Source organism: Asterias amurensis, chromosome 7, assembly GCF_032118995.1.
Source record: "Asterias amurensis chromosome 7, ASM3211899v1".
Lineage (NCBI taxonomy): Eukaryota > Metazoa > Echinodermata > Asteroidea > Forcipulatida > Asteriidae > Asterias > Asterias amurensis.
In genome coordinates, this window is record NC_092654.1 from 4,211,679 (window position 1) to 4,239,621 (window position 27,943).

At 39.4% G+C, this 27,943-nt stretch overlaps 1 protein-coding gene across 2 annotated transcripts; it reads left to right on the forward strand.

The window, feature by feature from the left end:
- Positions 1-822: 822 nt before the first annotated feature.
- Positions 823-27,488, forward strand: LOC139939612 (glycerol-3-phosphate dehydrogenase, mitochondrial-like). 2 transcript variants are annotated; one of them, XM_071935644.1, is made up of 16 exons: positions 823-1,004; positions 2,462-2,598; positions 4,484-4,655; positions 5,451-5,673; positions 6,531-6,694; positions 11,851-12,012; positions 13,478-13,622; positions 14,085-14,278; positions 15,584-15,718; positions 16,555-16,733; positions 17,102-17,233; positions 18,055-18,213; positions 20,197-20,382; positions 22,188-22,286; positions 23,078-23,183; positions 27,173-27,488. In XM_071935644.1, the coding sequence occupies exons 2-16, from the start codon at positions 2,485-2,487 to the stop codon at positions 27,190-27,192; spliced, it is 2,190 nt and encodes a 729-aa protein (XP_071791745.1). In that variant the 5' UTR covers positions 823-1,004; positions 2,462-2,484; the 3' UTR covers positions 27,193-27,488. The 2 variants fall into 2 exon arrangements, with proteins under 2 accessions (XP_071791745.1, XP_071791746.1); XM_071935645.1 differs by having other exon boundaries at positions 2,467-2,598.
- The last annotated feature ends 455 nt before the right edge of the window (positions 27,489-27,943 follow it).

The window sequence follows — 27,943 nt, forward strand, 5'->3', positions numbered from 1 at the left end:
ACATTTCTTGGCCCGATTTTCGCCGTTTTAATTCTTTTTTTTAAATAGGCCTACTTTGTATTTTTCCTCCATTTTTTTTTCTCTTAACGGAACGAATTTAGCAAAAACACAAAGCAAACCTCATTCGCTCAACGAGCTTTACCATCCCTGTTTACGTGACTTATGCCTTTTCCATTTTGGGAACGTCACGAAGAAATATATTTGAAGACAGTAATATTTGCTATTTGCGAGCAAATGACAGGCGCGGTATGAGTGTTGCGGAGTAGTTGCAATGTATTATTTGATGAGCAACTGTAGTAATGTGTTCGAGTTTCTTGCAACAGTATTTTGAGCACGCTAGAAAAGAAACGGTTTAACCGACAAAGTCTCATCATCCGAAATCTTTTAGTTGAAAAGTTTAGCGAAGTCTTCCACAAAATTATATTCGCCATGCAACAGTCGTTGTTACTATAGAGCTGGATACGCATGCGTATGTTTACCATTGTTGAGCCGATAGACAGGCACCACCTCAAAATGATTTGAGTTACCTTTAGTAGAGGTCTAGGATTCTGACTCAATTGCAACTTCCCAAGGATGAATTTTCTATGGGGTCCATTAGTGTACAATCAATGATAATTTAACTCACGAAAACTAAATAATTTTGCATAGATGGAAGTAAAAAGACCAGTAATATTCCTACGTAATTTGCAAATTAGTATGTGAAGTTTAAATGAGTAAAGTTTGTGACAACCAAATAATAGATAATCTATATTTACTATTTTTATTTTAGAAATGTCATTAATCTGTTGGCCTCCGTACTATGGTGCTATGCCTAGCATGCACAAAATGCGTGCACACGACTATTTGGCAAAAAAAAAAAATCAACACTAAAGAATTTAATCGAGTGTGTGTGTAATATATGTAACATGCTAAGGTAGGAAGTAACAGCCAAAGTTAACGCAAAATGACGACAGTAGATAAACCAGCAACTTCTCAAGACTGCATTTCCAGTTGTCAATAATCAGGTAGGACTCGAGTTTAACAAAATATCATGAATGTTTCGCCACAGCAGGGTGGTGGGAGTGTCACTGTCACTGTCAGTGTTGCGGTAAATGCCGGTCGGTCGTCGGTAGTGCTGACCGGGCATGCGGTAGCGCCCTACCGTACTACCTAGCCCGCGCCCGGCCTAGCTCACCATAGCGCGGCGGTACAGAGACGTGACTTGACAGAACGGACCCTTGGCCATGGGCCGGCTGCTCTTGGCATACAGCAAGGAACAATTTCCTTGACCTTGCTCTATGCTCTGCTGGGAGAGCAGAGACAGCCAAGCTTTAGGTTAGCCTAGCTACACTTGCGTATTTATAATTTATAAATTACGTTTACGTTTACGTTGGTTTACTCAGCAGAATCCACAAGTTTGGACGTAAAGCTAAGGGTGGATGAGTGCTCAAGCAGTAGGAATACAAATGACTCCAGGGGTGTATTTCACAAAGAGTTAGAACTAGTCTTATCTCGAGTTAGGACCAGTAACTGGTCCTAACTTAGGACTCTCCATGCAATATGTATATCTCCTAGGACTAGTCCTAAGTTAGGACTAGTCCTAACTCTTTGTGAAATCGACCCCAGGCTAACAAAATGGGCCTGAAGAAAAAAGTGCTATATTATAGTACACTTATTGGAAAAGTTTCCGTATGGCGCCACCACTTTTTCATTGGATATGGAATAATATAGTATCTAATTTACCTCAATGAGATATCCCTTTTTGTAAAAATGAATAAAAAGGTGGTGGCGCCATACGGAAAGTTATCCCACTTTTTACTACTACAGTGCTAAAGCTATGATAAAGTTCTGTGTCTCGTTCGTGGAGACGATAGCTGAACGAACCTCAATCTCTAAAGTCAAGGAAGCTTCGAAGGGACAATCTGATCAGAGACAGCGACTTGGACAGTTTTAGTACACTCGCCACTATTAGCTAACCAGTCCATTGGCTTTGACGTATAAAATTGCGACAACTCATGAGAAAGAAAGGCCAATATATTATAAGACTGTGATTGACGACTTAGAAAAGAAATGTCATATGACTTTGTTATGAATTATTAAATACTGGTACTTTAAAAATAAGACATTCATTATTAATTTACTTTAAAAACTACATTACATGTATATATTTGTATATTTGACCATGTATATATTTGACCAGCAGAGGTTCAAGTTTGATACAACTGTTTTAATTCAATAACTCATGAGCAATCAGTAAGCAATGATGCAATAATAAACACGTTTAGTTTGCGCCAGATTCAGTTTTTAGTTGCTTTTCACGAATCATGATAGGGCACTGTAACCATTAAAAAGGTAGCATGACAGAAGAAAGTAGTCTCTGAGGTACATGCATGCATTCTTGGTTTCATTGCTTTTATTCATTCAGTAAATTTTTGATTTAGTTTTTTTCATATTTTCTTGTTACTTTCTTTGCATGATGAAGTGCAGTAGTGTGTGTAAATCACCATGGCTTCGTCGGGCCGGCTACGCAAGGTAGTGATAGGAGGGGGACTCCTTGGTGCTGGAGCACTGTTTGCAGGATACGTCGTGAATAAGAACTCCTCTAAGCAAATATCAAAGGTACCTTAACTTTAGGCAGGCCTGGGCCCAATTTCATGGCTCTGCTTACCGTAAGCACAGAATCGGTGCTTACGGAAGCAGGGAATTGCTTATGGTTAGCGGCCAATTTTGGCTTGTGCACGTGTGTACTCCATGTTACTAGGCATTCTACGCTTACAAGGCTAGCGCAGAAGTTCGGCGCTAGCATGTCAAGTGGGGAATCGTGATCGAAAGCGCAGAATTTGGCGGTAAGCAGAGCCATGAAATTGGGCCCTGATACTTCACACGGAGGCAACGAAGGAGATTGCAGGCCTGTATGCTTCGTTTTTGAAGGGGCAGATGGGCACCAGGGCATGTTCTCCTTAGTTAAAGGCTTCCTATGAGGAAGTTGTAAACTTCTAAGAGCAGTCCAATGGCACCAAGGCATTGATTGACGTTGGGGCTACAGGCAATTAATTGCCTCTGTGACGTATCAGGCCTGCGATTGCCTCCATGCCCCCTGGTCATTGCCTCGGTGCCCTTGAGATGCTTCAGTATAATTTTACAATTTCCTCATAGTCATAGGGTGCCCTTTACCAAGGAGAAAATGCCTTGGTGCCCTTCGAAGCATACAGGCCTGATTAGGTACCATGTGATTTCTTCAGGATTTTTCCTGATTTTTTAACATCATCTTGACTTGAGCTATTGCATTTTCTTGAAAGAAAAAGAAACAGTCCACATTGGTTTCCAACCTGTAGTTTTTCCGATGATGAACAAACGGCCATGTTTCACAGGGCAATTTACATGCAACCAGGTTTCAGGCGGTCTGTTAAATTCGTTTAGATTTCAGTTTTCAGTTTTCTCATTATTTTCCTGGGGATAGTAGTGAGTTACAGATGGAGGGCTTATCCTTTGCTGCCAAAGTTTTCCTTGTGCATACAATACAGTTGGTCGCCACCAAGTTGCCTGTAAAAATTGCCCTGTGGGGTAGGTGGGACAAGGCCTTAAAGCCATTGGACACTTTAAAACAATATCAATTCTCGATATCAAGAATTATGTATTTATAAAAAAAACATGTCATGACATGGCGAAACGTGCGGAAACAAGGGTGGGTTTTCCCATTATTTTCTCTCGACTCCAATGACCGATGAGCCTTAATTTTCACAGGTTTGTTATTTTACATATAAGTTGTGATACACGAAGTGTGGGCTTTGGGTAATACTGTTTACCGAAAGTGTCCAATGGCTTTCAACCTCCTGAAGTGTAAAATCTTGTATGTGATTTCTCAGGAGTTTTCCTGATTTCAAGACGTTTTTAACATTGCCCTGAACCATCAAATTTTCTTGGAAAAATAAAGAGTCCCCAAAGGGAGATACATGTAGAAATAGTCAACAGATTCATCTTTGCTAAACAGAGTCTTTATTAAATCTCTTGAATACATGTTGGTGTGAGTTTCTGGGTAAATAAAAAGAATGCGGGCAAGAGAGCCATTTTCAGAAATTTGAATTTTGTCAAATGTCATCCTGTGTTCATTATTCTGTCATTCATTAAATTGTTAATGATATCTCACTACTCAGTAAACAACAAATCTTGGTGGCTGTGGTTATTATAATTAGAAATTTAGATTCACGCCAGCGGACAATGAGGTAAAATAAAATGCAGACTTTACAAGTCTCTTTTAAGTTGCTTTTTTTGTGAAGAAAATTCTGAAAAGAGCTGGTGGTTGACAACTTTCTCCTGAAAACGTTACTGATCGATTTGTCAACCTCCGGTTCTTTTCAGAACCAACACTACTCATTTAAGAGATTTACACACAGTGCTACTGCAAACCTCACCTGATTACACTCACACCATGCAAAGTTTCAAATGATACGTTATTGTAAAATGCACTAAAATATTAATGATTATTATATTTGTCTTGTGACAGAATCGTCAAGCACATGTGGTTGCTGCTGAACTTCGTAATGCTCACCTTAGCATGCCACTCCCTACTCGTGAGCAACAGATACAGACTCTTCAGAGTACTCACGAGTATGACGTACTCGTAATAGGGGGTGGAGCGACGGGCAGTGGGGTTGCTCTTGATGCAGTTAGTCGAGGTAAGAGTGCGTAGAATATTTAACCACCTGAAAGAGGTAATAAACAATTTGTCCAGCTTTTACTTTAAAATTGGGTGTGATCCCTGGCTAAACGGCAGTCCAAAGTTGGCTTCTGACTGACACCCCCAAACAAAAAATATTTACAAAATAGGGAGACTGGCAACATGATGACTCAGTTGGTAGAGCACTGGCACGTTAATCCTGAGTTCGCAGGGTTTTTTTTTTCGCCCCCCAAGTTTAAAAACTTTTACATGGACATATTAATCCTTGGCTGAGTGTTAGCGCAAGGAAGACAAACAATTTACAGCTAAATTAAAGCAATTTTCTCCTTTCATACAGAGAAACCTTATATCAAAGCCTTTTTGTAGCATTCCAGCTTCACTGGCTCTCACAACGAATCATCTTCAAGCTAAAATTCATTTTCCGCGAAGCTCTCAACGGCAAGGCTCCCACTATATCTCAGAACTACTTCAAGGTTACACTCCGTCGAGGAATCTTTGATCAAGTTCCACGCTTCTCCTCATTGAACCCCAGTCTCGACACTCCTGGGGTGACAGGTCTTTTTCTTCAGCTGCACCATGCATCTGGAACTATCTACCATTCAATCTTAGATCTTGTCCTTGTACCACAACATTCAAATCTATTCAAAACTTACGGTTTTCAAGGACTTATTTTGTTTTGTCGGTTCTTTTGTTTGTTATTGGTTTGAACTTGAACACCATAACAGGGTGGATATATGTATGTGCGCATTACACAAGTCTGTATTATTATTACAATTGCTTGTCCCCGTTCCAGGGCTAAAGACAGCGATGGTGGAGAAATATGATTTCTCTGCTGGTACGAGTAGTCGGAGCACAAAGCTAATCCATGGTGGAGTCCGGTACCTAGAGAAAGCTATTAAGGGTCTGGACTTGGAGCAATACCGTCTTGTCAAAGAAGCCTTACATGAGCGAGCAAATCTACTTGAGATTGCGCCTCATCTGTCTTCTCCTCTACCCATCATGCTACCGGTTTATAAGTAAGTATCAAAGTTACTTTTGTCAACCATGGAAGTATTTACACAGTATTAACTGTGTTTTGTGCCTTTAAAGTCTATTGGAAACTTCTGAATGAGCAGCGAGGCCAAGGCCACGGGCAACAGAGTCCGTGGTCATGTATTTTCAGGCCTGTGGTATATGAATTTAGAACTAATCTACTTGAGATTGGCCCTCATTTGTCATCTCCTTTACCTATCATGCTGCCGATTTATAAGTAAGTATCAAAGTTACTTTTGTCAAACATGGAAATTAGGCCTTGGTTACTATTGAAATTTACTACGTGACTAGTCGCACCCTAAATAGTCGCGACTTTGACACTAGTTGCGACTAACTTTGAATTCCAAAGATGCATTGCGGCATATTGCTTGCAGCAGGCACAGTAAATTAAAATAGATGCTAAAATGATTGAAGGATTGTGCCACTGATGTTTGAGGGTGTTTTGTAAGTAAATGATGTTCTTGTAAACGGTCGTGAGCGACACAATTGGTTCACAAAGCAGGTAGTCCCGACTGATTTTGGAGCAGTCGTGGAAGCACAATTAACCGAGTAGTTGAAAAACAGTTGCGACTCTGGCTTACACTACGCATGCAGCTACTGTCTGTCTCACAATGTTTTATATTATCAACAGCTCTCTCTTTTGCGTGTTATCAAGTATGTTTTTATGCTTACAATTATTTTGAGTAATTACCAATAGTGTTTAGTGCCTTTAAAGTCTATGGGAATTTTCTGAATTGGCACTAAAGCCAAGGCCAGGGGAAACGGAGTCCATGGTCATGTATTTCCAGGCCTGTGGTAAACAAGTTTAGACGATACTCATATTTTCTCTTTTGGTCTACAGATGGTGGCAGTTGCCATACTTCTGGGCTGGCATCAAGATGTATGACCTCGTTGCTGGGCGACAATGTCTGAGGTCAAGCTACGTCCTCTCCAAAACCAGAGCACTAGAACTCTTCCCGATGCTCAAGAAGGAAAAGCTGGTCGGGGGAATTGTTTATTATGATGGTAAGTAGAATACTATGGGTGTGTTCGTTTAGCTTCCTTGAGTCAACCCCGGTCTGCCCCCAGTATGTTCGAATAGCTGTGACGTCATTCAAGGGGTTCACCCGGGTCAGTGGCCTGCTTGCGGAGTGGGTCACTTGGGGTGACCCGAGGTGCATGACGTCACCACAAGAGGGCGAGTTTGATCATTCGATTAGCTCTTGTCAGGGGCTCACCTGAGTGAGCATTGCAGGTTGACCCAGGGAAGCTTATCGAACGCACACCCTATGATTGTTAAATGAGGTTTTTATATATTGAATTAATCCATTTTTTACAACTAATTCTTTCCAGTGAGTGCAGTTTTTTTCTTTCTTTTTCTCGGCATTTCTTTTGTAACTTTGTTGTGTTTCAGGCCTGGAATTACACGCAGGCCATTGCCTCCATTGCCCCTGGTCTTAGCCTTGGTGCCCTTCACAAGTTTCCAATTGACTCTAAGATTTTCCAAAGGAAGTGCCATTTGCAAAATGGCCATGCCCTTTTCAACATGTTCAAAGATGAAATTCCAGGCCCGGTGTCTACTTAATTCTACTTACCTGAGCCCAATTTCAAAGAGCTGCTTAGCACAAAAATTTGCTTAGCATGAAACTTCTTCCTTGATAAAAACAGGATTACCAACCAATTTTCCAAGTGATTTTCAGGATAAGCAAACAACAGCTGAATACCAGTAACGAGCAATATGCAACAAATGGAAATTTAGTTGGTAATCCTGTTTTTACCAAGTAAGAAATTTCATGCTGAGCAAATTTTTGTGCTTAGCAGCTCTATGAAATTTGGCCCTGGAGAGTCACTACTACAATGATGCACTTTTCCTAACTGACAGTTTTAAACATACATACACGTATATGTACAGTACATGCACACAACATCTCCACTTCATGATACATGTATGGAATTTTGGACATGGAGTATGTCATGAGAATAATATTTGTTTATAAGGTCATCACAGATTTGTCCTTTGACTAGCAATTTCTACCATGTTTTTTTCTAAATTCAAATCTGCGATGGCGCTATTATACACATATTGAATGGCAATGAGGTAACCAGTGTATATCTATTCCCACGGGGGACTTTGAGTGACCAGAAGAGCGATCTTTTTCCCGAGGCCGAAGGAAATAGGCCCCTCTTCTGGTCACTCACAGGCCCGAGGGGGAATAGCTGTACACTAGTTACCGAATTATGCCAGTCAATATGTGTTTTATAACACAGCTCGGTCTTAACTGTCTAATAAGAACAGAAAGAGTTTTGGAGTTGTTGTTCACGGTTCAAGTCAAGAGAGGGCGCTGTTACCGCGGGCACTATATTCAAAGACTATTGCCTGCTCTGGTAGTATTCCCGCAAAACATGCGCGAGATCACTAGCCTATATTAGTTCATCCCACGTGACCGTGTTTCCGCCAACCAGAATACAGAACAAGCAAGAGGTGTGTTATAAAGCCAAATATCTTCTCTGGATGTGTGCAAATTCCATGCCTGTATCATCAAAAGGCACAATTCCCTCTATCATCTACCCATTTTTGCCACACTAGTGTTCACACATTGCACAAAACATGTGTCTTAAAGACACTGGACACCTTTGGTAATTGTCAAAGACCAGTCTTCTCACTTGCTGTATCTCAACATATGCACAAAATAACAAACCTGTGAAAATTTAAGCTCAATTGATTGTCGATTGATTGAAAGAAAAACACCCTTGTCACACGAAGTTGTGTGCTTTCAGATTGGGGACCTCAAAATCTAATTCTGAGGTCTCAAAATCAAACTCATATATTTTAGTGGAAAATTACGTTTTTTCAGAGGGAGTTGTTTCTCACAATGTTGTATACTTTCAACAGCTCTCCATTGCTTGTTACCAAGTTAGTGTTTATGCTAACAATTATTTAGAGTAATTATCAATAGTGTCCAGTGCCTTTAACTCGGGTTGCTCTGCAGGAAACTATTTCCCTTGTGTACCTGTACCATAATGCCACACATAATTTACCAGGCTATTCAACTTCACAAAAACCTCATTTCCTGTTCAATGTTTAATGTACACAAACCATAATCAGTCTGAACAATTAATGCTCTGCAAAATTGCTTGACAGAACCGTTTCCTGCTGAAGGTACTTACCATGGATCCAGTTAGTGTTTTTTTATTTTATTTTATTTAATTTTTTTTTTGAGGGGGGGGGGATGGGGGGAATTTGTCTTCTTATGTCATCGCCCTTCCCCAATTTGAAATTTGAACTGTTAAAGGAACATGCCCCTTGGATCGGTCGAGTTGGTCTTTGAAAAGCGTTTGAAACCGTTTATAATAAAATGCATTGATTAGAAAGATATTTTAAAAGTAGAATATAATGATCCACATAAGTATCAGTCGAAATTGCGTGGTTTTCCTTTTACCTCATCGACTATCACGGTCGGCCATTTATGGGAGTCAAATTTTTGACTTCCATAAATGGCCGACCGTGTTGGTTCGCAAAGTATAAGGAAAACCACGCAATTTCGAGGCAAATTTTTGTGGATCATTGTGTTATATTTTTAAAATATCTTTCTAACCATATGCATTTTGTAACAAACAGTTTCAAATGCTTTTCAAAGACCAACTCGACCGATCCAAGGCAATGTGTTCCTTTATGATTGAATTTTACCAGAATTAAATGTTATAATTTCATAGCTTTTTATGTAGTAATTTCAATGTTTTAAAAATATTTTTGTTCCGTTTACATGCAGAAAGTGCATTACATTACATCGTACACCTTAGATATTAACTTATGAAAAAAATTGAATAGGAAACGGGGAAAGTCGAGGGGAAAGTCCAATTAAACAGCGGCTTCAGACTCACAATGATTCTTCTCTATTATGTTGACATTTGATCCTGCCTTATTCTTCAATCGCTAAAGATGGTCAAGATAAACCAATATGAAAACTTCACTTGTTTTCCCTATTTGCAGTATCATCTTACTTTTTAATGTCATCGGTGTATTTTTTTTGTAAAATTGTAAGCCGCCCACGTTTCATAGTACATATATTTGCCGTTTAGTTGACTCTTCATTTCAGCCGACTTGTTTGTGTGCACGGTAAACGGCTTTTATTTTCTCCCGAAGACGAGCAGAGTACTGTTCAAATGTTGAGACCAAACCGGCTCTTTTCAGAGCCAACACTCCCTCAAAAGAGAATTATTACATGGTTATACCCACAAGTTTACTATGTTATTTTATTCTTATCCTTCACACCATGCAAAGCTTTAAACATCACTAGTAAACGACTTGCTCAGATGCGGACTGTGTAGATGCTTTCACCACATGATATTATATTGCATGCTCTGCTGTGCATCTGTTATATAAAATCATGTTAATTATGTCGACTGTCAGACAGTAAGTGAAGGATTAATGAGATAGCCAACTGGTGTATTCTTCATATGGTTGAACGATGAGAGTAATAATTAAAACAACGCATCAATGCAACTGTGCAAAAGAGCCAAGTTTGGTTTGTTTAGCTGTAAAACCAACAGATTTCAAAATAGCCCCTTGCCATACCACACCAAGCTCCTGAACACCTAAAACCATTTTAATGTCTTGCTAAATTTTCTGGTTGTATATAAATCAAACTGTTTGTACATTCCTGCCAGGCCTTTGTTTTGGGGATTTTTATTATATTTTCATGATGTATTTTATATTGTAAAGCTTTTAAAAATTAATGAATTGATTTTAAAGATTGTGAATTATGTCGCAATTCAGCGGTATGCTGCGATGACATTTTAAGATAAATAAACCATTTATTATTTTAAAATTTATATTATGTTCTTATAGTAGATTTTACAACAGCTTATCAATGGGCTTTACATACATTTACATACATGTAAGTGCCCTGGTCATTGGGCCAACAACATTCCTTTAAAGGCAGTGGACACTATTGGTAATTGTCAAAGACTAGCCTTCACAGTTGGTGTATCTCAACATATGCATAAAATAACAAACCTGTCTGTGAAAGTTTGAGCTCAATCGGTCATCGAAGTTGCGAGATAATAATGAAAGAAGAAAAACCCTTGTCACACGAAGTTGTGTGCGTTTAGATGGTTGATTTCGAGAACTCAAGTTCTAAATCTGAGGTCTCGAAACCAAATTCATGGAAAATTACTTCTTTCTAGAAAACTATGGCACTTCAGAGGGAGCCGTTTCTCACAATGTTTTATACTACCAACCTCTCCCCATTACTCGTCACCAAGAAAGGTTTTATGGCAATAATTATTTTGAGTAATTACCAATAGTGTCCACTGCCTTTAACCTTTCTCAGCTCCCTCGGGAGTATACACAGCACCAGCTGTCATGTCGCTTCAAAGGCTTTTTCATACAAAATATCAACCTCTACCCTCGCAGGTACCCATTTATACCAGACAAGCAATTAAGTAAAGTATCTTGCTCAAGGACATCAATGCCATGATCAGGATTTGAACCTACACTCCGATGACTTAACCACCAAAACTTAAATTTCATGCTCTAAATGGCTCAGCCGTGACACCCTACGCCTTGCGCCTCCATACTGAATGCTTTATGGTTGAACTTGTCACCAAGTCTGAAGGTGATCGTCAAAATTATGAAATTGACCTCCGATGATTACAGAGCCCACAAAAGGAGACTTTCTGGGCCAATAGGTGGCAGCAGACTTACCGGGTAAAGCCATTGTTCTCAGAATTATGCATATGTTCAGAACTACGTAAACAATGGAAATTTACCTGGTAAGTCTGCTGCCACCTAGCGTTGGAAAGTCTCCATTGGTTGCTCAGCTAGTGGTTGCAATATTTAGTCTATTCATTGTGAAATCAGCAGCTATCTAGGTAGGATTCAGACAAACAACCTCGTGATTGCAAGTCCTACATGTACAGTCTACAATCCCGGCCAAAACGCTTGGGTCACCCATTCCTAATGTTAGACAAAACCACTCCCAGTCCACTTCCCACTGACAATAAACATTCTCTCCCCCATCCCGTCCCCCCCCCCCCCTCAATGTTGACTGTAACGCAGAAGACCGTGCAATCAGAACCAACATTGAGAGGGGCAGGGGGGCCCCAACGAGATTGTAACCACTGGACCATGATAGATAGAAAGTGAACATTTATAAGAATATGTTTGATTTCTTTGCCAGGTCAACACAACGATGCCAGAATGAACATAGCTATAGCATTAACGGCTGCAAGGATGGGTGCCACCATTGCCAACCACACTGAGGTGCTCAGCCTGATCAAGGGGAATGATGAGAATGGGAATGAGGTTGTCAAAGGTGCTCGCATGAGGGATTGTATAACAGGTAAGGAACAAGGTTGTGCTCTGTTCATTGATTGCTAAAGACAGTTGTTATATAATACATGTGTACTGCTGTAATCTTTTTCACTCAAACAAATATTTCATTGTTTTGTGTAGTGCTCTAACCTAAATCAATCACAAGAACCATCTCTGTCCTCACAGGCACCCATTTACCCCAGGGTGATGGGTGATGAGAAGCAACTATAACTAAGAATGTGGGTTCGAATCCCCAGCCATGACACTTGTGTCCTTAAGCAAGACACTTAACCATTGCTTCGTCATTCAGATGGGACATTAAGCCTTTGGTTCCATGTGTTATGTAGCGCATGTTAAAGAAACCAGTGCACTTATTGAAAAGAGAAGGGGTTCGCCTCGGTGTTCCTGGTTCGATCGGCAGCAAAATTGCACCACAGCACCTTGTAAACCTTTACATGGTGCTATCAGATTTAGGTCTCATAATTCCAAAGTAATCCCACATCTGGCAGGAAATACTGTATGTTACAGCGCCAGCTGTCGATTTCACAAAACTCTTCCTGACTTAGGATTAATCTTAGGACTTAGGACGAGTCCCAACCCTGCACTGTAGCATGCAGACCTTAAGATTAATCCTTAGTTAGGACGAGTTGCTCGTTCTTACTCGAGATAAGACGAGTTCTAACTCTTTGTGTGTAGGTGACGGCTATATAAGAAGCAACAGTTATTGATTAATTAATTATTATTCAAACCCTTGTCTTGATGACTCGGCAATGAGAACTTGACTCTGATGCACTAATCCACTTGGGCATGACCAATAGTTAATAATTTGAGATGTCCAACCAACATTTGTACTTGTATGTGCATTTGTAATGTATGTGAGGCTTTGGCTTTCGTCAACTTGATGTCAACACGTATGTACAGTGCGTGTCTGGCATGGTTGGCTTGTGTGTAAAGCGCCTCTCACCAAGGTGACCTGGGTTCGATTCCCAGCCAGGGCCATACTGTGAGTTGAGTTGTGTGCTGGTTCTCTGCTGTGCCACAAGGGTTTTCCAGACCATTTGGTTTTCCTCCCTCCGAGAAAAATCAAAAACTTTCGATCTTGGCTGTGCTCCGTTGTCATAATGGGTTGATGTGGCTGGCAGCCAGAGGCGCCCTTGCATGCCTGCTTCTCGAACACGTTGTAGCCGCGTCCTTCGCGATTCAGCTCTTAACTGCGAGTAAGGATGATTAGCCCCCCCAAAGTATTATTGTACTATTATAAAATGCTGTTGACAGGCCTTGACTTTCATCTGAAAAAGGGCAAGACCATTTTTCATTTTGCAAAGGGCACTTTTATAAATCATAAAGTCAATGGGGAACTTTTGATGGGGCACAAGGCCAAACCCAGGGGCAATGCCTCTGTGGCCTGCGTGTTATACCAGTGTAGAAAGTTTCCCATGAGTAGATTCATTCATACATTGCTGTTTAATAAATGATGACTGTTCAATCCGCAGGGAAAAATTTCAGCGTCTTGGCAAAGTCTGTCATCAATGCTACCGGGCCGTTTACAGACTCGATAAGGAAAATGGCAGAACCGAATGTCACTCCGATCTGCGCTCCGAGTTCAGGAATTCATATTGTACTTCCAGGCTACTACAGGTAAGTTTTATTACTGATGCCCATTTTATTTATATTGCCCTCTTGTGAGCATAAAATGCATGATGGTAGGATCCCAAAGCCCTGGGCCCAGTTTCGGGGCTCTGCTTACCGCCGAATTCTGCGCTTGCGATCACCACTCTCCGCTTAATGTGCAAGCGCCGAATTTCTGCAGTAGCTGCGTATGGTAGAATGCCTCGTAGCGTAGTGTACACACGCACACGAGCCAAAATTCTTTGCTAACCCGTGAAATCTGCTTGACGTAAGCACGTGATTCCCTGCTTACGAGAAAGCAGAGCCATGAAATTGGGAACCAGGACCTCCAACAGTGTCCACTGCCTTCAAATGAGCTCTCATCAAGACCCACCTATTCCCCTAGTCTGTAGCCGGTCGACAGCGTCTATTTTCTTCAGCGCCTCTGGCAATTTGGCGCTTTATAAATACAGTTACTATTGTTATTCACAGTCCTGAAGCCATGGGTTTGCTAGACCCTGCAACCAGCGATGGTAGAGTGATCTTCTTCCTTCCATGGCAGAACTCGACGGTAGCTGGAACGACGGACAACCAGTGTGAGATCACCCATAATCCCGGTCCCACTGAGGATGAGATTCAGTTCATCCTGAATGAGATCAAGGGATACCTCAGTCCTGAGGTTGCAGGTACTCTTTAAAATAAATCATTTGTAAATAAATATTGACTAGCTCGGAGCAAGTTCAGGACCCAATTTCATATAGCTACTTAAGGGCACTAGATACTATTGGTAATTGCTCAAAATAATTGTTAGCAATCAATGGAGAGATGTTGATAGTATAAAACATTGTGAGAAACGGCTTCCTCTGAAGTAACATCGTTTTCGAGAATAAATATTTATTCCTCAACTAAAATATTTGAATTTGATTTTCGAGACCTCAGAATTTGATTTTGAGGTTCCTGAAATCAAGCATCTGAAAGCACACAACTTTGTGTGACAAGGGTGTTTTTTTTTATCATTATCTTGCAACTTTTACGACCGATTGAGTTAAAATTTTTACAGGTTTGTTATTTTATGCATATGTTGACATACACCAACTGAGAAGACTAGTCTTTGACAATTACCAATAGTGTCCGAGGGCGGCCTCTGGGTCTCTTCCAGCCAGGAGCCAGTGCTAGGCCTCCCCTGGAGTTGATGGCGATGCTTAGAGCGTTTTTAACTGGGATGTCCGCTAGGCGAGCGACATGACCGAAGAAGGCAGAGCGGAGGCGTTGAATTAGTTGGTTGATGGGGGGCAGACATGTTCTTTGGGTGACCTCATTGATGTTATGTCCAAGCAGGAAGAATAATCTGCAATTGGAATACACAATCTGATAAATTGTACTGTCAGTAACTCTGCTCAGATTCTAACTTTGGGGGATAAAAAGTGATATCCTTTGCATAACTTCATAAGTGAAAAGTTTCTCAAATTGCATTGCAAAGCTGCTGTACTTCTTATCAATTAAGTCGTTTCAGAGTGATTACCATATCTATACAGACCAATTAAAGGCAGTGGACACTATTGGTAATTGCTCAAAATAATTTATAGCATTAACACTTACTTGGTGACGAGTGGAAGAGCTGTTGATAGTATAAAACATTGTGAGAAACGGCTCCCTCTGAAGTAACATAGTTTTCGAGAAAGAAGTAATTTTCAACGAATTTGATTTCGAGGCCTCAGATTTAGATTCTGAGGTCTCGTAATCAAGCATCTGAAAGTACACAACTTTGTGTGCCAAGGGTGTATTTTTCTTCCATTTTTATCTCCCAACTTCAACGAGCAATTGAGTTCAAATTTTTACAGGCTTGTTATTTTATGCATACATGTATGTTGAGATACACCAAGTGAGAAGACTGGTCTTTGACAATTACCAATAGTGTCCAGTGTCTTTTAATCACACATGTTTTCGTTCTGTTTTTCACTCTTATTGATAATTCTGATTGTTGTTTACAGTAAGACGTGGTGATGTACTAGCAGCATGGAGTGGCATTCGACCGTTGGTCAGAGATCCAAAGGCTAAGAATACAGAATCTATAGCCAGGAACCATGTCATTGACATCAGCAGTAATAAGATGGTTACTATTGCAGGTCAGTCAGTGCTAAGAAATTGTCATTATTTCAGAATTGGGAATCCAACAGCTTGGCATTTGGATATAATAATGGGTGCATTCGATTAGCTTCCATGTTTCGACCCCACGGTGCTCACTCGGGTGAGCCCCTGACAAGAGCTAAACGAACGACCACTCACCCTCTCGTGGTGACGTCATGCACCTGGGGCCAGCCACAAGTGACCCACTCCACAAGCAGGGCACTTGGGGCTGACCCGGGTGAGCCCCTGGAATGACGTCAAAGCTATTCGAACGTACCAGGGGGCAGACCGGGGTCGATCCAGGGAAGCTAATCAAACGCACTCAATAATAAAAGTGGCTTCTTATATGGAGCTCTTATCAGTACTTTCCTTCAAGGTATTGTGGAGCTACGTTTTAAAGTATTAGACGTATTCCTTAACGTACTATAGCACCATGTAATGGTTTACAAGGTCCTGTGCCGTAATATGCTGCCAATCAAACCAGGAACACTGGCGCAAACCCCTTCTCTTTTCGACAAGTGCACTGGGTACGTTTAAACACACCTGACCAACGGCTTTTTGTCCCATCCAAAGGACGCAGCAATTTTGGTTAAGGGTCTTGTTTAAGGACACAGAGTGTCACGACCTGGACTCGAACACACACACTGCTGATCAGAAACACCAGTCAGGAACGCTTAACAGCTCGGCAATGCCACTGTATTGTACCATCGTGCTATGTTTTATAATTGAATTTTAAACTTGTGTAATTCCAGGGGAACAGTTCATTGAAAATTGATGGAGCTACCCTTGTTAAAGAAGATATAAATCAATATAATTCTATTCCATTCTTGTTAAGGTGGTAAATGGACAACCTATCGGAGTATGGCTAAAGATGCAGTGGATGCAGCCGTTCAGACTTGTAAACTTCAACCCAAAAATGACTCCCTCACTGATGGTCTACTCTTGGAGGGCTCACACGGCTGGACACCAAACATGTTCATTCGTCTCGTTCAAGACTTTGGATTGGAAGATGAGGTGAGTGAATCTGGGCTTAAAAAATCCCTGCTTAGCAATAATGAGCGGGATACCATTCACAAATTGTACATGGGACATCTTAAATTTGGCTGGTAACCTTACTTTGGTTAGCATAATTTTGTTTTGCTTAGCTTATTTTTATTTTTGGCATGCAGGCCTTGAACTTCGCTCTGGAAGGGGCACTGCTGTTGAGAATTTTTAAAGTTTGTATTGGAACCTTACAGAGGGCACCACAGCAAATACACAGGGCATCGCAGCAATTGCCGTAGGGTGCCGTGGGTTATTTTGAGGCCGGGGCATTCTGTTAACTGATTGTTAGCATAATCCAGAAGTGTTACTCCTTATTTTCTATTTTTGAATGTGACAAGGTTGCGAAGCATCTATCGGAGACCTACGGTGACAAAGCAGTGGAGGTTGCAAGGATGGCAAATCTGACCGGGAAACGGTGGCCAGTTGTCGGCAAGAAGCTAGCTGAACATTTCCCCTATCTGGAAGCGGAGGTAAGCAACATGCAGTCTAACTGATCATCAGAGTCACTCAAAATCAGCAAATTTTAATCAGCATTTTATCAACCAGTTTTGGGGGTTTTCCTCCTGAAAAACTCATCGTGATGCAATTTTCAAATACAGAGGTATTAAACAGGATTGGGTGAGGTGACAAAATACAGACAGCATTCATGTTTTATGTGGTTGATCACATAAAACATGAGTTTAAAAATGACCACCTAGGTCCCTATTTCACTGGGTTTTGTGGACAGGGTTCAAGAACACCCCAGGGTTTTACCGCTTACCCCTACTCCAGAGCAGGGTTGGCTACACCCCAGGTCGCTATATGCCCATTTGCCGGGGTAGATCATGGGTAAAAGCGATCCAAGTGTGAAAGGGCCGGCCGTTATTCTCCAGGGCTGCCCCCGAGAATGGAGTAGTGTGAAATAGGCTTTGTTGGAATGAATGTGCTCTTCCAGAAGTCAATGTAATTTCCATCTAAGCTTTTTTCAACTAAGCTCTTTACATTCTCTTGCCAATGATGACTAGAGCAAGTTCGTTGAAACGTTGAAATGTTGAGACTCAATTAAAGTCCCCTTGATCCACTAAACCTAAAGTAGTAGTCTCAGTCGATTTTTCTACCTTCCACCCAGGTAGTAGTTAACAACTGAAAAAATTAAGAACTGAGAAGTTTCCATGAATTCCGAAAATCTAGTCGGCTGTAGTAGAAAATAAAGCAAGCCAAGTTCTCAAAAGAACATAACCTACAAGGGAGTAGATACACACAGGGTCTTACCGTAATCCAATACTCTTTGCAACTACTTGTATTGATCCAGGTGTCATATGCAGTGAAGGAGTATGCATGCACATCAGTGGATGTCATTGGTCGGAGAACAAGATTGGCGTTCTTGAATGTGATGGCCGCTGAGGAAGCCTTGCCCCGTATTGTTGAAATCATGGCCAAGGAGCTCGGATGGAGTAAGGCTAAACAACAGGTACGTGTCTTCTTCCATGTTTTAGGACGGATCACTTATAAATCTCAAGTAATAAACCATAAAGGTATACTTAAGGTGAACCCCTGGCTGCTACTAACCAGGTTGTATCGTAAGCTTGGGTGTGATCCCTGGTTACATGGCAGTCACAGGCTGAATGGCTTCTGACTGGCACCCCAAACACAGATATTGAAAAACTAAAATAGGGAGACGACCAACATATGGCTCTAATTTTTCACTGGACTACAGGCCCGAGCCAGTAGTGTTGGTTTCAATAAAGCATATTACCTCATTGGGTGCGTTCGATTAGCTTCCCTAGGTTGACCTCGCAGTGCTCACTCGGGTGAGCCCCTGACAAGAGCTAATCAAAAGATCACACTCGCCCTCTCGTGGTGAAGTCATGCACCTCGGGTCACCCCCAAGTGACCCACTCCACAAGCAGGGCACTAGGGGCTGACCCGGGTGAGCCCCTGGAATGACGTCAAAGCTATTCCAACGCACCGGGGGCAGACCGGGGTCGACCCAGGGAAGCTAAACGAACGCACCCATTGTGTAACATCTTGTTCAAACGTTGACTTTTGAATCTGATAAAATACATTTCAATTCTACTGAGTAGCCTAATGAATGACATCATTCACTATGGTTCACACCCATACAATGAAGTCAATATTCTTTTACACGTCTTAGAACAAATTAAAAAAGGGTCAACCTTGTTTGCATGTTAAAGGGTGTACATGTATGTACTTTTTCCTAACAAAAAACACAATGTCCACAGATTTACATTAAACTTACACAGTTTGAAGATTATGATAGTAGAAAGCTTCCCTTGAAATTTTACTTACTGAGGTGCTGCAGTTTTTGAGAAATGAGTAAAAGTAATAGTTTTCGTCTCAGTTTTAGCATGTAAAAATGTATTAACCAGTTGTGCTATGGTTTTGGTATAATATCATAACTGGTTAAGGGGATTTTACATGCTAAAATAATTTTGGTCTCATGAGACCAAAATTATTTTGTGACTTGTTTTACTCATTTCTCAAAAACTACACAACCTTAGTTAGTAATATTTGAAGGGAAGCTTTCCACTATCATTATCTTCAAACCCTGTAAGTTTAATGTAAATCTATGGACATTTTGAAAAGTACCCGAATCCTTTAAACTGGGTCAGGAAGTTATTCCTTATTTTGATTCTGGTCTTGTATAAACTAATTTCTTTGACGTAATTTGGGTGTAATTAATAAGTGCCTCTCCCTGGAAAAAAACATAGAGTGACCCAAACAATAATAGTCTGTGCTACACCTGTTTATGTGCTGTCTTTTCATGTCTATCAGTTTTGTCTGTTGGTCCATAGGCTGGGGAACAAAAGCTGTTGCTCCACCTCGGACCTAGATGTTGCCATTTGCTTAAAGGTCACTTTTGTCTCACTTTTATAAAATGTACATGTACTATTAATTTGACTATTCCATAACATTTTGTTTTATTCATTTTTAATCACTGTGATTTCTGCAACATTGAATAAACGTATTATTATTAAAGGAACACATTGCCTTGGATCGGACGAGTTGATCGTTGAAAAGCGTTTGAGACCGTTTGTTATAAAATGCAAATGGTTAGATAGATAATTTAAAAGTAGAATATAATGATCCACACAAATTAGCCTCGAAATTGCGTGGTTTTCCTTTTTACTTTGCCAAATTTGACTCCCATAAATGGCCGACCGTGTTAGTCGATGAGGTAAAAGGAAAACCACGCAATTTCGAGGCATATTTGTGACGATCATTGTATTCTACTTTTACAACATCTTTCTAACCATACATTTTACAACAAACGGTTACAAACGCCTTTTATAGACCGACTCGACCGATCCAAGGCAACGTGTTCCTTTAATAAGGTTTTGTTCATCTACAAGGTTTTGTTCATCTAGAGAAAAAACTTCCACCATAACTAATTAGTGGAAAACGAGTAACCTGAGTTTATTTTGTCCGTCAGGAAGAGCTAGCGAAGGGAATGAAGTTCCTGAGTGTTGAGATGGGTTTGAACTGCCACTCCTCCTTATTGAAAGTACCAATCAAGTTCAGCAAGGAAGAAGTAGATAAATACACCAAACGGTTCCATCTGCTGGATAAAGATAATAAGGGATACATCACACCCGTTGACATGAGATTCTTCTTAACGGTAAGTCAACATGTAAGCTCTCTGTTCTCGATAGAGTGTATATAAATGCTTTGTATTATTATTATTATTAAAGGAACACGTTGCCTTTGATCGGTCGAGTTGGTCTTTGAAAAGCGTTTGTAACAGTTTGGTATATAATGCATATGGTTGGAAAGATGTTGTAAAAGTAGAATACAATGATCCTCACAAACATGCCTCGAAATTGCACGGTTTTCCTTTAACCTCATCGACTAACACGGTCGTCATTTACATGTATGAGAGTCAAATTTTTGACTCCCATAAATGGCCGACCGTGTTAGTTTGCACAATAAAAGGAAAACCACGCAATTTCAAGGCAAATTTGTGTGGATTATTGTATTCTACTTTTTAAACATCTTTCCAACCATATGCATTTAAAAAAAACAGTTACTAATGCTTTTTATAGACCAACTCGACTGATCCAAGGCAACGTGTTCGTTTAAGTTGAAATTAAGCCTGGGCAACTAATAAGTTTAACAACTTGACTAGTCGCGCTTCAAATAGTTTTAACTTTGACACTAGTCGCAGCTGTAATTTAGTTCCTAAGATGATGGCTTGTTCACACTGAAAGCAATGAAGGATTGTGTAACTGATGTCTGATTGTGTTTTGTAAGTAAATTATGTTGTTGTGAATAGTCGTGAGTGACGCAATTGGTTCACCATTAGGAAGTTGTGACTATTTTTGTAGAAGTCATGGCAAAACGATAGTCGCGACTTGACTAAGCAATCAATAGTCGCGACTTTAGCATTAGTCGCACTAGTCACCTAGGCTTAGTTGAAATGTCTCATTAGAGCACCACGGCGGTAGTAGGAGAGGCATGTACAACTGAATGGGCACAATCATCATCCCGACGTAGCGAAGTTAAAAAGTGACGAGCGAGAAAAGTCTTGGTAAAATTTCTCGGTTGCAGCCCCCCGCCTGTGAAACGGCTTGCCTCTCACCCTTAGATCACAACCTGACATTTCTTCATACAAATCCAATCTCAAAACTTACCTCTTCAGTCAAGCCTACCATTAATTTTCCAATGGTCATATCACGCAGTGAATAGTTTTTTTCTAGATACCAGCGCCTTATAAGATTTATTTATTATATTATTATAATCTATTCAAGTTGATCCCTTGAAAAATCACGCATTTCACAACAAATCCATGTACATACTTATCGATTTAGTAAATGATCTGCGTTTTTGTGATTCCCATTGGCCTTGAAAGAGCCCATAAATAACAAAAACAATTATTTCAAGAGAAGGTACATGTATTCACCGTGACCATCTTCATACCATGTAGCTTATTTATAAAAATTTGTGAACGTTACCAGTAATTGTTTAAAGACAATGGACACTATTGGTTATTGTCAAAGACCAGTCTTCTTACTTGGTGTATCTCAACATATGCATAAAATAACAAACCTGTGAAAATTTTAGCTTGGTTGGTCGTCGGAGTTGCAAGATTACTATGAAAGAAAAAAACACCCTTGGCACACGAAGTTGTGTGCTTTCAGATTCTTGATTTCGAGACCTCAAATTTTAAACTTGAGGTCTTGAAATCAAAATCATGGAAAATTACTTCTTTCTCGAAAACTATGTCACTTCAGAGAGAGCTTTTTCTCACAATGTTTTATACTATCAACCTCTCCCCATTACTCGTCACCAAGAAAGGTTTTATGCTAAAAAATATTTTGACTAATTACCAATAGTGTCCACTGCCTTTAAAAAACATTCTCCTGGAACTTTTTTTGTTTAAAAAACCTTCTCCTGGAACTGTTTTTGTTGTTGACACCATGACAGAGTGTTGGTGAGACTATAACTGAAGACCAGTTGAGAGATATGCTGAATGAGGTCGACTGTAATAAGAACGGACGTGTGGAACTGGATGAATTCCTTCAGGTAAGTATCACAAAAAAAGATTCTTGAACATCCATCTGTGAAACTTCTTTTTTAGGGCGGGGGGGGGGGGGATGGGAATATAGCTGTCATAGTAGACCAAACCTTTGTTTACAAAAAAGCGACAGTACTTTCCAAGGCCTATTTTGGGAAACTTCACGTTCTTCAACATAATTTCCAATCCAAAAAATTCACATCTGAACAAGTTTGGAAATGAGCCCCTTTTCTTTGATAAAATCAGACAGTGCAATCTCCATAAAATATCACATTTAATGTCTTCTTCCAATGGGCTGTGTAAAAATCTTGCCTGCAGGGTGTCCATGCTCAGGGATGCCAGTTTTCCGGCTATTGTCGGAATTCCTGCGGTGACCCCTTTCCTTCGCAGCGAATTTTGTTCAGGCTCTGAATGGCAAGAGTCACCGGCATCCCCGTCTGTGTTTTTTGTTGTTACAAACTTGCGATATCAGAGGTTGCATTGTCTATAATGCATATATATATAATCAAAAATCAACATGGTTGTGGGTGGTAAGGTCTAAGGCTTCAAATCCTTGCATCCGCCCATGCATTGTGAATAATGCAGCCCTTTGTAATGAAAACACATGCCAAAGATGGCACATAATTTTGACTGATTTAGCAGTAGGAATTGTGTGCATTGTTTGGCATGTACTTTCATTTTTACGCATTGCGGACTAGGCACAACACATGACGGACGCATGGATTTCCGGGCTATAGTCACTTGACACTTTTATTTTAAGTTCTGAAATAATAGTTGATATTTTCTTTATCAATTGCAGTTGATGAGTGCAATTAAGACTGGTGCCATGGCGAATGTTCGTCTAGAGATAGCCTTGAGTATGGGAGAAAAGCGTAAAGTCATCACTACCGATCGCAGCGGAGGGGGTCTGTAAAAGTTTCTCATTTTTGTTTGCGTTTGGTTGTTGGTTCTTTATAACCTTTTCTGAGGTAGCACAGTCTCTCTTCTTTTGCCTGCACTTCGGTATTTGGAATTATAATAACAGTAAAGGCACTGGACACGTTTGGTAATTGTCAAAGATCAGTATTCTCACTTGTTGTATCTCAACAAATGCATACAAAAACAACCTGTAAATATGTGAACTCAGTTGGTCGTCGAAGTTGCGAGAGAATAATGAAAGAACAAACACCCTTGTTGTACAAGTTGTGTTCGTTAAAATGTTGATTTCGAGACCTCAGGTGTGAGGTCTCGAATTCAATTCAAACATTTTATTGAGAATTTACTTCTTTCTAAAAATTTATGTTACTTCATCAGAGGGAACCATTTCTCACAATATTTTATACTATCAACAGCTCTCCATTTTTCGTTACCAAGTAAGTTTTTATGCTAGCGATTATTTTGAGTAATTACCAATAGTGTCCAATGCCTTTTAATTATATACTGGAATTTTCCTTGTAGACTGTAGCAAGTTTTGTAAATAGAATATTATGAAGTTTTATATATTATAAGGTATCTTTTATTCTACATACATTTTCATGGAAGTTTCATTTTTAGCGTCAAACCTCCATCAGTATTAAAGCCCATACCAGTAGAGATGTGCTTAAAGGTAGGCTCATACTTTGATAATGAGTGACCCAGAGAAGAAATGTAGAATTTGTATCTAAAAGCCTTCTTGTTGTAAAGATGGTTAGATGTTAATAAGCATCATGCAAAATAATTGTTGTCTGAAGTGTTGTAGGTGTACATGTATAAGGGTAAAAACCAATTAATATTTTTTTCTTCTAAAGAGTCTTTAGTTTTGTAGTCCTAAGTTTATTGTTCGTTTACAAAGAGCAATACTCCATCTACATGTAGTGATAGTATACATGTAGCTAAATTGAACATTATAATTCTTACATACATTATGTAAGTTAAGTTTAAGCTAATAGAGTCCACTCAAATTTTGTAAAGGGTTTACATGTAGGTACTTTTTGTACAGCACAAAACAAAAACGCATTCACCATAGATTTGCATTGTTACTAATGAATCACAATGTGCCGATGTACACGGATGTTCAATTCCCAACTTCAAACCTCTTTTCTCTCAGTTTAATTCTCTCACATCTTTTGGTGGTTCTTTTTTTTTCACAACTGTGTTGAACCAAAGGTGGTATCAACATGGGATTAATACAACATTAAAGCACAGATGCTCTTTTGTTTAAATGTATAAAAAATAACCTTTAATGACCTACATGTACATGTAGGCGGCCAATGTCAAATATTGACACAAGGTTTAACGAAGGCCTCTGAAATCATTTAGCAGCATTTTGAGGGGATGTTGTGTTTTTCCCCCGATTTTTGATCTTTGTATTTGCTGTAATTTACATATATAAAGAGTAGCTGTGTTAGTCAGATAGATAATACTAGGAAGGTAGTGGTAGCACTTAAAGACTTATTACTTGCAAAACTGTACTATTTTTGTAGCAACTTACATACATGTACTTCACCAGATGCAAAAATAAAGTTCCGTAGTTGTTTTATTATTTTATTAAACACTGGACACTATTGGTAATTGTCAAAGACCAGTCATCTCACTTGCTGTTTCTCAACATATGCATAAAATAACAAATCGGTGAAAATTTGAGCTCAATCGGTCATCAAAGTTGGGAGATAATAATGAAAGAAAAAACACCCTTGTGTTAATTCAGAGGGAGGCGTTTTTTTTTATCAACAGCTCTCCATTACTCGTTACCAAGTAAGGTTTTATGCTAATAATATTTTGAGTAATGACCAATAGTGTTCAATGACTTTAATGAAAAACTGCAGTAGCTATTGTAACAACTTATTTCATCAGATGCAAAAATAAAGTACCGTAGTTGTTTTTGTTATAAGTCAGTCATTAAGTGCTACCACTAGCTAGCGCTTTGTAACCTTAGGAAAAGGCGCTATATAAATGGTATTATTATTATTATTATTACTACTATCTACATTGTTTTATATAAACAATGTAATGCCTGCATTTTCTATCCTTGGGTGCTACAACGTGAATCAATTTTGGTGTGATCTCATCAAGCACAATCTTATAGTATTTTATTATCTAATTGTGTCTAGAAACATATGAACTAACAATTTGATTGTTCTCTGTATTTTTTCTGGGCTTTTGGATGTATTGTACATGTTTAAAGTTGACAAAGGTAAAACTAACTTTACTGCAGTATTTGTGGTACATGTAGTAATCCTTTACTTTAAATTTGAAGATTTGTGAAAGGTGTTACTTGTTATTATTATTATTGCCAATTTTGCATATTAACAAATTCAGAAATAATTGTAATCATCCCCACACCAGAAATTCAGTACAGAGCCGTGTACTAATTTCAATCACGATTGTCGTATATCTTTCTCATCTGTTAATAAATAACATCTTTTGATTACTGATCCTTGATTTAAAGTGTATGTTTGAATTAACACTTTCATATTTTGCATCTTTAGTGATGAGACTAGTAGAAAGGCATGATGATTTGTTGTTAACGGAAAACCTGCGTTACTCAGCAGTCATCCTGTAGCCTACTGTTGAAACCAATGTAATCAAAACTTGATCTGATTAAAAAAGGTTTATTTTCACAATAGCCCATACGCATATATCCCAATGTGTATGATTAGTGCGCAAAGGATTCTTGGTGAAGTCCAGGTCTAAGCAACCATCATAGCGCGCTCATTTTGAAGCAACGCGGTGCACAAATACAAAACCTTGCATAGTAAACATGTACACTACGGCATGACGTCCAATCCGCACATCTTGACAGCATGATTGATTGCTGAACTTCTCGGTTTCCAAGACACATTTGCAGTATATTTTTAAGATGGTGCTTCTGCATAATGGGCTATTTGAGCTATCATTGTCATTCAGTATGAAACATCAGTTGACAACACTATTTCATCTCACCTAATACTGGAGTATTTACACATCATGCATGTCAAGCACAGACGTTACTTACTAGAATTGCTGGAGCGAAATGCAATGCTGAATGTCACTACACTTGCCTTGTGCAAAGTACTCCAGCTTGGTAAACATCCTTTGGTGCTAAAGAAAATAATGTGACATCTGTGTGAAGGCTCTGTTAACCCTTCTACATGTCGCAGAACACACCCCTGAACAATCATGTCCACACAGCTTTGTGCTGCAGTCACTGTGTGGACATTCCTTTTTCTATACACTTAATGGAAATCTAATTCTCTAACTCTATTAATAACACTGTGGACATGTGTATGTCCACATAGTGTTACAATTTTCCTACATTATGTGAACTTCTTTTGTTCTCAGGTCCACACGTTGCTTGTCCACACAGCTCTGTGTTGCAGTCGCTGTGTGGACATTCCTTTTTCTGTACCCTTAAGGGAAATATAATTCTCTAACTCTATTAATAACACTGTGTGGACGTGAGCAAGTCCACAAAGTGTTTCAATTTTCCTACATTATGTGAACTTCTTTTGTTCTCAGGTCCACACGTTGCTTGTCCACACAGCTCTGTGTTGCAGTCACTGTGTAGACATTCCTTTTTTCTGTACACTTGAGGAAAATTCTATTCTCCAACACTGTAAATTACATTGTGGATGTGTGTGGAAGTCCACACAGTGTTTCAAGTCCCTACATGTACCTTATGTGGACTTCTTTTGTTATCAGGTCCACACATGTTCATGTAGTGTTCAAACACAATTTCCACTATTTTATGAGTAAATTTGACTCTTATTTCACTCCATTTCCAAAATAGTGGACATGATAGGATCGCGCAAGTTTGCTGCATGTCATGAAATGCACCAATAGGGGGATTTAACGTGGGTGACTGCAGTGTGATAAAGTTGCATGTTTTGCTAATCTTATACTAATGAGCATTAGGAAAGTGGTATAATATTTGAATGAAATTCTTAATCATTTGCAGGAAGAAGCTGGGAGCTGTAGACAGTTTGACTGATGTGTCTGTAATATTGGGAGAGGGGAATTTGGACGGATAAATTATTTCATTTTGGGATAGCTGTCTATTGGTGAGCATACAACACTATCTGAAAAAACTGTACTGCACTTATTTAACATGTTTGTTATGTCAAAATTATGACAAAAGTTTTAACCACAGTTTTTTTATACCTAAATGTTCAAGAGTCAAACAATATTGTTATGAATGGACAGCCAAATTTTAAATGTAAAGCGCACAACATTTTGAATTCTTATACGACTATAATTTTGCCACAAATATTTTTTTAAACAACCAGTAAACTTTCAGTTGCATTTTGAAGTATTGCATCTTACAAAGCTTGACTACTAACTATTAAAAACTAATGATAAATGTAAAAAGGAAAGTGTTTGACGTTGCATGTTTTAAACAATGGTTGAGTAGAAACTAACAAATGTTGCACATTAAATCTCTAGAATTGTATCGATCGGTGTGCAGTTGTATGGCAAACAAAAAAAATTCACTTTTTGGATGGTAACCCATTGACTTTTGATTGTCACCCATTGGCTTTTTAGAAATATCAGGGGTGACGTCTTTGACGACGGTGGAGGGACATAAAAACACTTTAAAGGCACTGAACAACTTTGGTATTTGTTAAACACCAGTTGTCTCAACATATGCACAAAATAACAAACCTGTGAAAATTTAAGCTCAATTGCTCGACAAAGTTGCATCAAATTTTGCCTGAAAAGGTGTATAAGG

Bases quoted from the DNA above. Each gene is read 5' to 3' on its own strand.
- LOC139939612 (XM_071935644.1), top strand. From the start codon at position 2,485: ATGGCTTCGTCGGGCCGGCTACGCAAGGTAGTGATAGGAGGGGGACTC. The intron at 17,234-18,054 runs GTAAGCAACATG...GTATTGATCCAG, and splicing joins TCCCCTATCTGGAAGCGGAG to GTGTCATATGCAGTGAAGGA. The intron at 18,214-20,196 runs GTACGTGTCTTC...TTTGTCCGTCAG, and splicing joins GGAGTAAGGCTAAACAACAG to GAAGAGCTAGCGAAGGGAAT.